This window comes from Elephas maximus, chromosome X, assembly GCF_024166365.1.
Source record: "Elephas maximus indicus isolate mEleMax1 chromosome X, mEleMax1 primary haplotype, whole genome shotgun sequence".
Classification (NCBI taxonomy): Eukaryota; Metazoa; Chordata; class Mammalia; order Proboscidea; family Elephantidae; genus Elephas; species Elephas maximus.
In genome coordinates this window covers 100,836,692-100,852,894 of record NC_064846.1, presented here as the reverse complement: position 1 = coordinate 100,852,894, position 16,203 = coordinate 100,836,692, and the positions used below count along the sequence as shown (strand labels likewise).

Genomic DNA, 16,203 nt, shown 5'->3' with positions numbered 1-16,203 from the left:
AGAAAGGCCGCTCTCCCACTGTGAGGCCACCCCTCTCCCCTCCTCTGCCCCCCAGCCTTCCTTCCCCCTCTATTAGCAGATGAACAGGAGTGCTCAGCCACTGTAGCCTGCTCTTAGGCTAATTGCAGGTGCCTGGAGAGAGGCAGGAACTCCACTGGGGTCTCCTCACCTAGGAGCAGGAACACTGAACTGAGAGAGACCAGGGAAAATCCCACAGGGGCCTCTAGTGCAGCTGTGGAAGGTGGGATGATCCCATCCAGCATGGGGCGAGGGTTGAGGCAGGCTGCAGAGAGTTGGGCCTCATCTTGGCACTCTGGGGCCCAAAAGGTGGACGGGGTGTTCTGAGGTGCTGGGGCCCATTTTTTTCTCTTACCTTCCTTCTACTCTCTTATCCCTCTTTCTTCACCCTGCTTTCTTACACTTCCCATATTTTCCCCCTGCCCTTATTTCTTCTTACTCCACCCCTGCTCACTTTTACCCTCATCCTTCTTACTTCCTCTTTCTTACCTGCTTCCTTACTCCTCTTCTTAACAGCCTCATCTTATAAAACCCCCTTTTATTTCCCCTACCCTCTCTTATCCCTCTACTCTTTTTTACCTTGATTTCTTTTACTCCCACCCTAATCTCATATCCCTTTACTTCCTTTACATCTCCATCTCTCTTAATTACCTGCTCTTTCTCCCCAAACTTGTTTTTTCCCACTCCCCTATTACCACCTATTACTGCCGGAAAAGCCTGGTGATGTAGTGGTTAAGTGCTACGGCTGCTAACCAAAAGGTCAGCAGTATGAATCCACCAGGTGCTCCTTGGAAACAGTATGGGGCAGTTCTATTCTGCCCTATAGTGTTGTTATGAGTCGGAATTGACTCGATGGCAACAGGTTTGGTTTTTTGGTTCTATTACCACCATTTCTTACCTTCCCAACCTCCTGCTCTTTCTTATCCTCTCTCTTATACATCTCCTCTTTTACTCCCTTACCCTGATGCCGTGCTCTCTTACCCCCTCACTACTGCCTCTCATCCCTTAGTCCCCTCTTACCAACCTCTCTCTTACTGTCCCCCTTCCACCTTCCAGCTCTCTCTTACCCTGCCTCTTACTTTGTTCTTTTTACCCCACTTATGAGTCAGAATCAGCTCGATGGCACTGGGTTTGTTTGTTTGTTCTCTCCTTTCTTTTGCAAAAGAGTTTGCAAATAATTTCACTTCTAGAAATGTGTATAAGTAAAATTTCACACAAGTGTGTGATATATATGTACAAAGATGTTCAATGAAGCATTGTTTATAATAGTGAAAACATGAAAATAATGCAAATGTCCATCAACAGATTGGTACACTTTCCACTCCATTCATACAAAATCATTCTCTATTCTCTTAGCCACTATTAATGTGCTCACCTCCATGCCTTCACATAAGCTGCTGTCTCAGCCTGAAATGCTCTTTTGGCTCATCTCTGCCCGTACCATCTGTCTTAGTTATCTAGTGCTGCTATAACAGAAATACCATAAGTGGATAGCTTTAACAAAGAGAAATTTATTCTCTCACAGTCTAGGAGGCTAGAAGTCCAAATTCAAGGTGCCAGCTCCAGGGGAAGGCTCTCTTTCTCTGTCGGCTCTGGAAGAAGGTCCTCATCATCAATCTTCCCCTGGTCGAAGAGTTTCTCAGTGCAGAGATCTCAGTTCCAAAGGACATGCTATGCTCCCAGTGCTTCTTTCTTGGTGGTATGAGGTCCCCCTGTCTCTCTGCTCACTTCTCTCTTTTATATCTCAAAAAAGATTGGCTAAAGACACAACCTAATCTTATAGATTGAGTCCTGCCTCATTATCATAACTGCCGTTAATCCCGCCTCGGTAACATCATAGAGGTAGCACTTACAACATGTAGGAAAATCATATGAGATGAAAAATGGTGGACAGTCACACAATACTGGGAATCATGGACTAGCCACATTGACATATATTTTGGGGGGACACAATTCAACCCATAACACTATCTAAATCTACTTTGAGTTCAACTCTTATCCCCTCAGTAAGTCTTTCCCAGCTTCTCTACTTGCTGCTTTTCAATGGTTCTCAGTATGACTTCTTCTATAGTATAGATCATATTCTGCCATAGATTCAAGTTCAGTGTCTTCCCACAAAACTGGAATTTTCTTGAGAGTAGGGACATGTCCTCATTTACTTGTCCTGCTCATTCAATCAACAGGTGTTTTTTTCTTTCTTTCTTTTCTTCTGGTATGCTCTGCTGAGCACACAGTGGTCAATAAGACAGACCTATGTCTGCTTTCATACATCTTATATTTTAGTAAGTTTGACAGAAGAAAAAAACAAGAATGCAGACAAAGTAATACCTGTGGTGAAGAAGTAATTATGGGAAAGGTAATATTTAAACTGAGACCTGAAGGATGAGAAGGACCCAGCCATGACACAAGTGCAAGGAAGCATATTTTATGCCAAGGGAACAGCATTACTAAGGCCCTGGGGTGGGAAGTAGTAGGGCAAGTTCAAGGAAAAGAAAGAAAACTTCTGTGTGTGGAGCAGGGTGCACTTAAGGGGAGAAGTAGAAAATGAGGTTGGAGAGAGAGGCAGGTACAAGTTATGCAGGAGCTTGATTTGACCTGGTTGCATTTTGAGATCACTCTTACTACTACGTGGGCAATGGTTTGGAAAGAGCAAGAGCTGAGGTGGGGAGGCCATATAGGAGATTGTTTTCCACATGAGAGATGATGATGGCATGCACAAAGGTGGGAAAGTGAAGATGAAGAGAGGTATGACAGGATTCAAGATGTATTTTGTAGCTAGAATTTACAGGCCTTGCTGATGGACTGCATGTAGGGGTGCAGTGAGAGAGAAGAATGAAGGCTGACACCTAGATTTCTGGCTTGAGTACCTGGGTAAATGGTGGTATATTTATGAAATGGTCAAGACTTGAGTGTGGGAAAATATTTGGAGTAAAAAGTCAAGAACTACATTTTTCAAACTTTGATTTATGTTAAATTTGAAATTAAGGGAATTTATAAAAACTAGACCAAACTTACAAGAAATGTTAAAGGCAGTCCTCCAATTAGAGAACCAACAATATTAGACAACAATCCAAGATTATGACACTTATGACACAGGAAAGATCAACCAGATACCAACCCAGATAAGAAATTCTCAAAAACAAACAAAAAAGTTAAAAGACTGAAATTAGGGAACAAGAGATATCAATATGTAGACGATGACAACATCAAAACAAAAAAGAGGGAATAAATGGTGCAGCTATAGAACTTCTATATGGAGGGGAAGTCAAGGCAATATCAAGAATAAAAGACTGGTTTAAACGTAGGAAAATAAAGGTAAATTTCAAGGTAACCACAAAGGAAACTAACAAACCTGCCCATCAAAATAAAAAAGAAGAAAAAGACACAGTAAACACAAAATCAACAATAATGAAAGAAATGAAAAGACAATCCATAAGCAACAAGAACTCAGCACAGAAAATTAAGCAGAATGAGGAAACCATCAATCCCACAAAAAAAAATGACAGCAGTAAAATCATACTTATAATCACACTGAATGAAAATGGCTTAAATGCATCAGTAGAGAGACCGACCGTGGCAGAATGCATTAAAAAACACTATCTATATACTGTCTACAACAGACACACCTTAGACACAAAGACATAAACTAAAACTCAAAGAATGGAAAAATACATCAAGCAAACAATAACCAAAACAGAGCAAGAGCAGCAATAATAATCTCTGATAAAATAGCCTTTAAAGCAAAATCCACCATGAAGGGTAAGGAAGGACACTATATAATAATTCAAAAGTCACTACACCAGGAGGACATAACCATAATAAATATATATGGATCCAATGACAGGGCTTCAAAATACATAAAACAAACTCTAATAGCATTGAAAAGAGAAATATACAGTTCCACAGTAATAGTAGGAGATGTCAACACACCAGTTTCAATGAAGGAAAAAACATCTAGAAAGAAACTCAATAAAAATACAGAAAATCTAAATGCCACAATCAACCAACTCAACCTCATAGACATATACAGAACAGCCACCCAACAGCAGCAGCAAAGTATACATTCTTATCCAGTGCACATGGAACATTCTCCAGAATAGACCACATCGTAGACTACAAAACAAGCCTCAACAAGGCAAAACATTGAAATAATACAAAGCATCTTCTCTGATCACACTGCCATAAAGATAGAAATCAATAACAGGAATAGCAAGAGAAAAAAAATCAAATATATAGAAACTGAAACAGGAGTGGAGCCAACACGGCACTATAGACAGAAGCACCACACTGTCCCTCTACAGCAAAGACCTGAAAAACTAATTAAAGATAAAAACATCAATCCTGGAACCCTAAGTGTCAAATGAGGGGATGAAGAACTCAGCCAAGCACCAAATAGAATAAGAAGCTGACAAAGAACAGAGAAAGAGTAGAGTACCAGCTAATGTGGCATGGACTCACCATCTTGGACCCCTCTGCCACCAAGAACTGCAGACAAGGAGTATGGAAAGGCAGCTCCATGGAGCTCCCAGCAGGAGGCAGAGCATCTGGTAACCAGGGATACATGCTTTCCTAAGCCCCAACCTTCTTCCCTCTGCATGGCCTCTGCTGCTTTCTCACATGGCCAGAGAGAAGTCAGCTCCTTGCTGCTCAGATCAGCTCCGCCCCCACCAGCTGGCTCCTTCATTGCCATTTTTTGGTTATTGTTGTTTTGACTTCTTTTTGTCTCCTCCTCTCTCACCTCCTTCCTTTCCCTTCTCCTGCCCAGCTGGTTCTGTGTGCCATCTGTGCTCCTTCTTGACGGACAAGCCACACCACTCAGCTAAGGAGGCGCTTCCTTGGTCTGCGCTCCCACGCCAGTGGGCTCCCTCAGGGCATTTTTTTTTCTCGGTTTCTTGACGCTTTCTACTTTCCTTTCCTTTCTCCCACCCACCTGGCCACGTGTGCTGTCTCTGCCACTTTCTGATGGGCTCTACCACACCACTCAGCCAGGGAGCCACCGGCACACAGCTTCCCCAATCTGCACTGCCATGCCAGTGAGCTCTCTTGGGGCATTTTTTTTTCTTTTTCTTTCTCAGTTTCTTGTCTCTCTATACCTTCCTTCCTTTCCTTTCTCCCGACCACCTGGCCACATGTACTGTCTCTGCTGCTTATTGACGGGCTGTGTCACACCACTCAGCTGGGGAGCTGCTGGCACACAGCTTCCCCAATCTGCACCACCATGCTGGTGGGCTTCCTCAGAGGATTTTTTTTTCTTTTCACAGTTTCTTGTCTCTCTTTACCTTCCTTCTTTCCCTTTCTCCCAGCCACCTGGCTGCATGTGCCATCTCCACGGCTTTTTGATGGGCTGTGCCACACCACTTGGCTGGGGAGCTGCCCATACCAGTGGCGCACTTGGGGCATTTTTTTTCCTTGGTTTCTTATCTCTCTCTACCTTCCTTCCTTCCCATTCTCCCAATGCCTGGCTGAGTGTGCCTTTTTTTTTTTTGGTTTCTTATCTCTCCCTTCATTCCTTCCCTTTCTCCTGTGTGCCATCTCTGCCCCTTCTTGATGGGCTGTGTCACACAGCCCAGCTAGAAAGCCACCAGCACACGGCTTCTCTGAGTCCATGCGACTCCACCAGCAGGGTCCCTCAGGACCTTTTTTTTTTCTTTTGGCTTCTTTTTTTCTCTCTCCTTTCTCACACCCATTCAGCTCCACACATCACATCCTTCTCCTTCCCTCCTGCCTATCTGCACCACACACAGAGCTGCATCCCTGAGTGGCACAGGCACAGACCACCAGACCCAGCCCTACACTGCCCCCCAACCCCGCCCTGTCAGCCACAGTACATGCTGCAAATGACCCATCCCCACCTCTCCCCCTCCACTGGACCTGCCCTGCTGCACCTTAGCTCAGCAACCTGCCCTGTCCACCTAGACAAGGCCATGAGAAGTATCGTGCCCACAGACGAGCAAACAATTTTTGGCTATGACAAATCTGACAAAGGCCTAATCTCTAAAATCTACAGAAAAATCGAACAGCCTCTACAACAAAAAGACAAATAATCCAATTAAGAAATGTGTAAAAGATATGAACAGACACTTCACCAAAGAAGACATTCCGGTGGATAAAAGAGACATGAAGAATGCTTGTGATCACTAGCCATTAGAGAAATGCAAATCAAAACCACAATGAGGTACCATCTCACACCAACATTACTGGCATGAATCAAAAAAACAGAAATTAACAAATGTTGGAGAGGCTGTGGGGAGACTGGAACTCCCACTGCTGGTGGGAATGCCAAATGGTATAACCATTTTGGAAAATGATATGGCATTCCTTCAAAAGCTAAAAATAGAAATACCATATGATCTAGCAATCCCACTCCTAGGAATATATCCTAGAGAAATAAGAGCCATCACACGAATAGACATATGCACACCCATGTTCACTGCAGCATTATTCACAATAGCAAAAAGAGGGAAACAACCTAAGTGCCTATCAACAGATGAATGGATAAACAAGCTATGGTATACTACGCAACGATTAAGAACAATGATGAATCTGTGAAACATCGCACAACATGGGTGAATCTGGAGAGCATTATGCTGAGTGAAATAAGTCAATCACAAAAGGACAAATATTGTATGAGACCACAATTATTAAAACTCTTGAAAAGGTTTACACACAAAAACGGAAGCAAGCAGAGAGTTGGGGGACCTCATACCACCAAGAAAACAGTGCCAGGAGTGCAGCGCATTCTTTGGACCCAGGGTCCGTTTGTGGAGAAGCTCCTAGTCTGGGTGAATGAAGATTGATGAGAAGGCCGACAGAGAGAGAAAGCCTTCCCCTGGAGCTGACGCCCTGAATTTGGACTTCTAGCCTACTAGACTGTGAGAAAATGAATTTACCTTTGTTAAAGCCATTCACCTGTGGTATTTCTGTTATAGCAGCAGTAGATAACTAAAACAGAATTTGGTACTGAGAAAGTGGGGTGCTGCTCTAACAGATACCTAAAATGTGTAAGTGGTTTTGAAACTGAATGGATAGAGGAGAGGAAGCGGCAGAGGACCAGCAGCAGCAGAGAACCTGCAGCAGCAGAACCAGGAGACCAGCGTAAGACGGCGCTGGAGCCAACCCATGGAGCGAGAGAGCTGAGTGCCTGTGTGCAGGAGGCTTCCTGGTGGAGTGGGGTGCCTCCGAGCACTTATCTGTGGAGCTACAGAGCGTTGGAACACTTGCCCCAGCAGGGCAGATGCTGGCATGAGGCCCAAGGAGCTGAGAGGCCAAAAAACCAGGAGGCAGAAGCTGAAGAGACAAGGAAGACAAGAAGCCAATTTGCTTCAGTCTCAAAAGGGATGGCCAGGACCTCTGGGGTTTCCAAGGGTGGAGCCATGGCCTCTGGTATTTCTAAGGGTGGAGTCACCATGCAGACAGACTAGGAGAATGGTGCTCCAAAAGCCAAGAGAGCAGAGTTGTTGTCCTAGTGGGTCTGGAAGGCGGAGCTGAAGCCCAGGGCTGAAGGGCCCCCACTCAGAATCTGGAGAGTGTGGCCAGTACCTACAGTCTGGAGGGCAGGGCCATTGTGCAAATTGTCTCAGAGAACAGAGGATTATTTTCAAAGCCTTGAGGGGTAATATAATGTGTTCTGCTTACTTGCTTGGTGCCTGTTATTCCTTCTTTTCCTCCAGTTTCTCCCATTTGTAATGGAAATGTCTAGCTTGTGCTTGTTCTGCCATTGTACTTTGGAAGCAGATAACTTGTATTTTAGATTTCACAGTGAGAAAGAATTTTTGGATTTTGGACTTGGAGTTGATTTAAGACTTTTGCTATAACATGATGGGGTAAATATGTTTTACATGTGGCAAGGACATGAATTTGAGGGGCCAAAGGGTGGAATGTCATGGATTGAATCGTGTCCTCTCAAAATATCTGTCAACTTGGCTAGGTCATGATTCCCTTGTACGATTGTATGATACAAGATTAACAAAAAATCAGTTGGATTCCTTTACACCAACAAAGAGAACTTTGAAAAGGAAATCAGCAAATCAGTACCATTTACAATTGCCCCCCAAAAGATAAAATATTTAGGAATAAATCTAACCAGGGACGTAAAAGACCTATACAAACAAAACTGTAAAACACTACTGCAGAAACCGAAAGAGACCTACATAAATGGAAAAATATGTCATGCTTATGGATAGGAAGACTCAACACTGTGAAAATATCAACTCTACCCAAAATGATCTACAGTTATAATGTAATCCCAATCCAAATTCCAACAGCATTCATTGATGAGATGGAGAAACTTAAGAACCAACTTTATATGGAAAGGGAAGTCGTCCCAGACAAGTAAAGCTTTATTGAAGAAGAAGAACAAAATGGGAGGCATCACATTACCTGATCTCAGAACCTACTATATGGCCATGGTAGTCAGAAGAGCCTGGTACTGGTACAACAGGCACATAGAACAATGGAACAGAATTGAGAACCCAGATGTAAATCCATCCACCTACAGGAAGCTAATATTTGACAAAGGGTCAGAGTCCATTAAATGGAGAAAAAAATCAGTACCTTTAACAAATGGTGCTGGCATAACTGGATATCCATCTGTAAAAAAAAAAAAAAAAGAAAAGAAACAGGACTCATACCTCACACCATACACAAAAACTAACTGAAAATGGATCAAAGACCTAAATATAACACCTGAAATGGTAAAGATCATGGAAGGAAAAAATAGGGACAACGCTAGGGGTCCTAATACATGGCATAAATATGATACAGACCATAACTAACAATGCACAAACACCAGAAGATAAGCTATATAACTGGGAGCTCCTAAAAAGTAAAGACTTATGCTCATCAAAAGACATCACCAAAAGAGTAAAAAGGGAACCTCCAGACTGGGAAAAAATTTTAGGCTACAACATATCTGACATAGGTCTAATCTCTAAAATCTAAAACACACTTCAACAACAAAAAGACAAATAATCCAATTAAAAAACGGGCAAAGGATATAAACAGATTCTTCAAAGAAGACATTCAGGTGGCTAACGGACACATGAGAAAATGTTTGTGATCATTAGCCACTAAAACCCCCCAAAAAAAAAAACTGCAGTCGAGTTGATTCTGACTCATAGAGACCTTATAGGACAGAGTAGAACTGGCGCATAGGGTTTCCAAGGAGCACCTGGTGGTTTTGAACTGCTGACCTTTTGGTTAGCAGCCATAGCTCTTAACCACTACACCACCAGGGTTTCCCATTAGTCATTAGAGAAATGCAAATCAAAACTACAACGAAATACCATCTCACTCCAGCAATACTGGCACTAAAAAAAGAAAATAATAAATGTTGGAGGGAGATTGGAACTCTTATGCACTGCTGGTGGGTGTGTAAAATGGTACGACTACTATGGAAAACAATACAGCTGTTCCTTAAAAATCTAGAAACAGAAATATCATACAATCCAGCAATCCCACTCCTAGATACCCAAAGAAAAATAAAAGCCACCGCACGAATAGACATATGCACACCCATGCTCATTGCAGGACTGTTCACGATAGCAACAAGATGGAAACAAGCTAGATGCCCATCAACAGATGAGTGGATAAATAAATTTTGGTACATATGTACAATGGAATACTATGCACTGATAAAGAACACTGATGAATCTGTGAAACATCTCACAACATGGATAATCTGGAGGGCATTATGAGGAGTGAAATAAGTCAGTCACGGAAGGACAAATATTTTGTGAGACTACTGTTACAAAAACTCAAGAAAAGGTTTACACACAGAAAAAAAACTTTGATGGTTACAAGGGAGGGGAGGTATGGAGAGGGGAAATCACTAGAGAGTAGACAAGTGTCAACTTTTGTGAAGGGAAAGACAACACACAATATAGGGGAAGTCAGCACAACTTAAAAAAATAATAAATTTGAGATGCCCCTGAAATACCAAAGTCCAAGCAATGCTTTGTTGCTTGGGGATTGATTTGACAGCAGCACCACCACCAGCCCCCCCATGCTACCACCCACCATCATCACCTCACTTTGGGAAAGGCCACTGTGGACTTTCATTGCCGAAGTCCATGTTCACAGTAGAGTTATTTGTATTTTAATATAAATGTTTAAATTAAGCTTAGGAAACTGTGACAGAGCACTTCTAAGACCATATTGCTCAGTGTTTCCTGTAGCAGAATGACCTGGACCCTTGTTCAAAATGCAGATTCCTGGGCCCATCTCAATCCTTTTTAAGCTGAACTGGATGGAGACATCTGCATGTTTAACAATTGTCCCAGGGGACTCTGAGAACCATTGCTGTGAGGAGCATCTATAGACCTAGAAGTTACCCCTGAAGATGCCAGGGCTGGATGTGGGCAGGGCTCTAACCAACCTTATACATGAGAAGTACCTGGGCATCCTGTTAAAATGCAGATACTGACTTGGCAGGTCCGAGTCAGGGCCCGAAGTTCTGCATTTCTAACAAGCTCCTAAGTGACGCCTTTGCTGCTGGTCTAGGACCACACTTTGAGTAGTAGCAAGGGACTAGATCAGTGGTTCTCGAAGGGTGAAATTTTGCTCCTCAGGGGACATTTGGCAATGTCTGTAGACATCTGTTGGTTGCTACAGATGACGGTGGGGATGCTCCTGGCATCTGGTGGGTTGAGGCCGGGGACGCTGCTCAGTATCCTACAATGCACAACACAGCCCCCGCAACAAAGAATTATCTAGCCCAAGATGTCAGTAGTGCTGCTGCTGAAAAACTCTGGGCTTGATGATAGCCAAAGAGTATGGGGCAGGGAACCTTGCTTATCCAGGCACCAGCGCCTGGTAGGTGTAGGCTAGATGAAGGACAGGAAGCATACTTGTGAAGATATAATGGAAATGTTCCAAATGAAACACAGCAGTGTCTGTGGTGTGTGCTCCACACCAGGGCTAAAGCCAACAGGACAGAGCATGGATTAGGGAGAGCTTGAAGGCACATGTGTTGCCTGGTAAGGCAGATTACTGTTTTTATTAAAAATAACCCATCACATTTGAATTGCATTTTAGAGTTTACAAAACATTTTCATATGCGTCATATTATTTGATCCACACAACACCCTAATGAGATAGAGCAAGGGTTATTCTCCCTATCTCTTTCCTGAATTTGGAAACTTAACACCATCAGCCAAATAAATGTTTATTGAATTGAATGGAACTGAAATTCACTTCTGACGTATGAGTAATTTTGTAATTTTGCCAAGTAACTGATTCTAAGTCTTGGGTGACTACAGATCAGGGACTCAGGAATCCTGGCTATGAGATGGGAGATCTTACGGTAGGATATAGTGGCCTTGACCCAGACCCTGCCTTATCTTCACCCCCTGGATCCTGGGCTTGGGCTGGGAGGCCCCCTGAAAGATTGCAAGTACACCCCCTCCTCATCCCTCTTCTCTGAGGTGGGAAGGGACTGGAACCTGGGCTGATGCTCTTTCCTCTCCCCACAGGCTGTCTACAAGGCCTGGCTGTGCTCAGAATACTTCAGCGTGACCCAGCAGGAATGCCAGCGCTGGGTGCCCTGCAAGCAATACTGCCTGGAGGTGCAGACCCGGTGCCCCTTTATACTCCCTGACAATGAGGAAATGGTGTACGGAGGGCTCCCTGGCTTTATCTGTACAGGTAAAGGCAGGGCACTTGGGAAGAGGGAGGAAGCCAGGGGCCCAGGGCAGGCACCAGTCAAGGGAGTGGGAGCAGGGAGGACAACAGGGGAGTTAGGTTAGAAGAAGGTTAAGTGGCGGGAGGAGTGGGCAGGGAGGGCCTCAGGTTGGGATAGGGCCGAGTGGAACAGGGGAATGGCCAAAGTGGCCATCTCTACCCAGAACATGCCAAGCCAGGTAGTCCTCATGGAGAAACTAGCTAGGGTCTCAGGGAGACAAGGGTCCAGAAAGGGAAGGTACTGAATGGCAGGGGGAAAAGATCCTTGGGCAGGACTACCTGTACAGTCCTAGCTTTGAAAATCTCCTCTCCAGGTAAGGCATAACCATCAGTCCCCTGAACACCCTACCACACCTCCCTTATCCATTGGCAGGGTTGCTGGATACTTCGCCGAAGCTGCCAGAAGCCAAGTGCTGTGACGTACAGTGGGTCTCCTGTGAGTCGGAGAAGAAGAAGTCCAAGGAGTCTGAGGCCCCCAAAACCCACCACCAGCAATTCCACCACTCCTATTTCCACCACTATCACCAACAGTACCACCACTACCACCCCCGCCATGACCCCCCAGGCCGCATCAGCCACAAGCCCTCCCTCCTGCCGGTGTCTGGGGGCTCCCGCCTCAGCCCCAGCAGGATCCGGCTCTGTGTCCTTGTTCTCATGCTCCTCCACACCATGGTGACCTTCTCCAGCAACCAGGATGGTGGGGGACTGGGGCTGGAGGCACTGCCTGCCCTAGAAGAGGGCCTAACACGGGAAGAGTGACAGCAGGGAGGGAGGACAGACCTCCACCACACACTGACATTAGCTCCAGCCCCCCCAGGTGGGAGGGAGGGGGCTCCTCCCATGGGAGGTGTAAGACCAGGTTGGGGGCTATAGGAAATGGGGGACTACACATCCCCCCAACCTACCCCCACCCCAAAAGCAGCTCCAGCAGAGTGGGCAGAGGGCCCCAGGGTGCCACAAAACCCATCCAGGAGAAAAAGGCAAGAGCAGCAGGCACCCCCGCCCAGGGCCCCATCTATGGGGCTTAGCAAAAAAAAAAGGGGTGAATAGGGGCTGGAAATGGCTACCCCTGCTGAGAGCCCTGATCCCAGATAAGAAGGCTGCTCACCCAGCCTTGGCCCTGCAGGGAATGTTGGGGGGCACAGAGGGGAGATGCTCTTTACCCCCTCCACATTCCTTTTGTTGCCAAGATCCTTAATTCTCTCCTGCCCATATCCCTATAGGCACCGGCAGACAGTGCAGTGCCCCTCCTCCCACTTCAGCACACCTCGCCCAGCGTGGAGATGAGGTGTGCACAGTTGGAGCTAGCCTGGGGCCCCAGTTAAGCTGTGCCCCTCCATCCTAGTCAGTGGGGGGTAGGAATGGGGTGCAGAATGAGTGGTGAGAGAAAGTGGAGATGAGGAAGGTGGAGACGAAAGGAGAGATGTGGACAGAGGGCTTGGAGAGAGGAGATATAGCCAAACAGGCTATTGCCACCTGGCTTTGGGAAGGTGGGTGATCAGTGTTGAGGCAGGCTCAAGGACAGCTCACCAAGTCAGAGAAAGTTGCATACGGAGCCCTCTGGGGAAAGAGCGTAGGAACTGAGTTGTTGGGCCTTGAAACAGAAGGCTGAGGATACATGGCCAGACTGCCGCTATCTGAAGGGCCATTATTTTACAGAAGGTGCACATACTCCCAAGGGGCCTCTCCTTCCGTGGAGATCTTGGCCTTGAGGCCAAAAAAATTTCCATTTCTGATCTCCATGGGGAGGAGGGACTTAAGTCCAAGTGGGTCAGGCCTAGCCTGGGTCCCCATACTCCTCCATCTTGTCCTAGCCCAGGCCTCCATGAAGGAGAACCTGGGGGCATCGTTCCAGAGCTCTCCAGAGATGAACCTCCCCCTGTCCCTGTCCCTGTCCCTGTCCCTGTCCCTGTCCCCAGCCTACCAAAGAGTATTCCTTCCTCCCCATCCCTGGCCCCATGGATTACTATCCCAATTGTGGAACAACCAGACTCCTCCTTAACCTGTAGCAAGTCCCCTGCTCCAGCCACCCCTGGCCCTTGCTAGAGAAAGTCCACAGACTGGCAAGAAGACCCTTTGGAAAAAGATAATGTGCTGATGCCTCTTGGTCGAGAGACTTGAACTCTTCAATCAGGCTAGAGGGCTGTACAAGAAAAGAGGCATCAAGAGCCCTTTGGGGCCGTTAGTCATTAGCCTTGCCCTGGTGTACTAGGAGGTGGAGATCACATTGCCTGAGACATTTAAAAGCCAGTGGGAGCAAATGAGTTGCTATGACTCGGAGTCGACTCAAGGACAACAGGTTAGGAGCAAATAAGAAAGGGAGTCAGAACTCTGTTCCCGGGATAAGCCAAGGGGCTTTCAGTACCAGAAGGGCCTGTGTCCTTCTAGGATGTGATGTCAGTGAGTTAAGGGAAAGGGCTGGGCCTGGAGCTGCATTAGCGTGAAGCCAAAAGGGGGGTAGGGAGGGGAGAGCTGGAATTGGTTGACTGAGGGATGACTGGGAGACCTCCCTAGTAAAGGAAACCATTCTAGGGCTTCAGCTGGGTCCCAAATAGGCTTAGCGAATCTGGGGAGTCCTTCCTTTTCAGTTTTCTCATTTTCCACAGTGTGCCCCCCTGCCCTTATGCCCTGCCAACACACTCTGGTATTTTGGCCCTCAGCACTTGGGGCCTAGCCACATACCCTATTCTTAGAGTGCTCTTTTTAGCTGGGGAAGGGAAGAAATGCTGGCTCCTTCCAGAGATGCCTATATTTAAGTAAAGGGGCAGGTGCTTAGGCTCCAGGGAGACCCTAGGTACTGCCTTCTAACTCCTGCATCCTCAGGAGAGGAAAGGGACTGGGAAGTAAAGGGACACCTGTACAGCCCCAGGGAATGGACCCTTGAAGACTCCCATCCTCTCTTCCCCCTCACCAAGTGCCCAGGAGACCCCTGGCTCAGACCAGCCCAGGGCCTTGCCCAGTGGCAGGGGAAAGGGGCACCACACTCCACCTCTAAGTCATTTGACTGTCCCTATCTACACCATCACCCAGATCACCACCTATCCAGCTGCCCCTCCCCTCCGCCACAGGCAGCAGAGCTGGACAGCTTTCTTATGCCATTTTCTATACTGTGCTTCATGAGTAGGACTTTCTTGCACTAGTTCCTATGATTGAGTCTCCAAGCTGGTTTCCAAGTAGTCCCCCATTCCTCCCTCCATTACCTGCCTATGATTTAGTTGTCTCTGCCCTCCTTCTTACCCCTGCCTCTGTGTTTCGGTGAGAGTCTGTATGTGTACTGCTTTCTGTTTTGTTGCATTGTGGGGCAGAGGCCTCTCTGCTCTTCTTTAATCCCATAAAGAAATAAATGGTAAAACTTGATGATATCCTCCGTTCATGGCTTTGGTCTGTGGAGTCCAGCTTGTTGCCCTAGGAAACAGTCTATGACTTAGGGAGTGGGTGAGAGAGAGGATGTTGACCCTGTGCCCTGCCCCCTTTTGGCTCAAATCTCAGAAAAAAAAAAGAATAACCTCAGTAATAGGCCATTATAGACAAAGGATCACAAGCTTAACCATCTGCAAGGAGCAGGCAAATAACTATAAATGAGTAAAGGGGGCCAGGCTGGGGGCAAGTACAGACTCAAACAAAGTAACTGGTGAGAACTGCACAGCACATGCCCCTTTTAAAGGGGGAAGCTTAAGCCCAGTGTTGTCTTGTGGGAATGTGGGCTCAGTGTTGCCAGATCTGCTGATTCAAGGAAGGTCAAAGACTAAGGATTTTTACGTGAAACCTGCTTAATTCCTAAATGTTAGCTCCAGTCTGGAAAAAAAAAAGCTGTATGGGCTGAACATGTCTGCTGGCCCCACGTGGCCTTGGGGGCTACCAATTTTCCACCTTTGTTGCAGCCTTTGGTTCTAGTCTACCAGCCTCATCTCTCCTACACCCCTCACCAGCTCCATCTTTCCACCACAGGACAGAAGGGCACTCAGGAAGAACTGCTGGAGGGGCAGCAGAAAGAGCCTTCCACCACTACCACCTTTTTCGTATAAATAGGGGGACGGAGAGGATGATTTAGAAGGGAGTCTGGTGTCCTGACTGAGCTGTTGAATTACTTTGCCATGAAAACATGAGCTCCCAAATTTCCCCAAAAGCAGATAGCATGGAGGGTTAAGGGCTTGAACTCTGAAGCCAAACTGTATGATTCAAAGTCTAGCTCCACCATTTCCTACTTATATGACCTTGGACAAGTTCCCTTACTTCTTTGAGCCTTAATGTCCTCATCTGTAAAAAGGGTTATTGTGTGAATTAAATGATGTATGTAAAGCATTTTGCACAACATCTGGAACAAAGGAGCACTCAAATGTTGATAATTATTATTACCATCATTTACTCAGTCTTCTCTTTCTTTCACTCCCACCTGAAATGGTCACCAAGGGCTGTCAATTCTACCTCTGTAATCTGTGTCGAATCCTTCCCCTCCTTCCCATCCCCACTCCCACTAAGCTGCTTCAGGCCCGCAGCAGTTCTTGC

At 46.1% G+C, this 16,203-nt stretch overlaps 1 protein-coding gene across 1 annotated transcript in view; it reads left to right on the top strand.

Annotated features, from left to right (window-relative positions):
* The window catches only part of NALF2 (NALCN channel auxiliary factor 2), a 45,459-nt gene extending 30,419 nt beyond the window's left edge, over positions 1 to 15,040 (top strand). The window contains exons 2-3 of the mRNA XM_049872765.1: positions 11,490 to 11,661; positions 12,071 to 15,040. Of these exons, the coding sequence (XP_049728722.1) occupies positions 11,490 to 11,661; positions 12,071 to 12,456 (558 nt within the window). The 3' untranslated portion in view covers positions 12,457 to 15,040. The remainder of the gene's footprint in view (positions 1 to 11,489; positions 11,662 to 12,070) is intronic.
* The last annotated feature ends 1,163 nt before the right edge of the window (positions 15,041 to 16,203 follow it).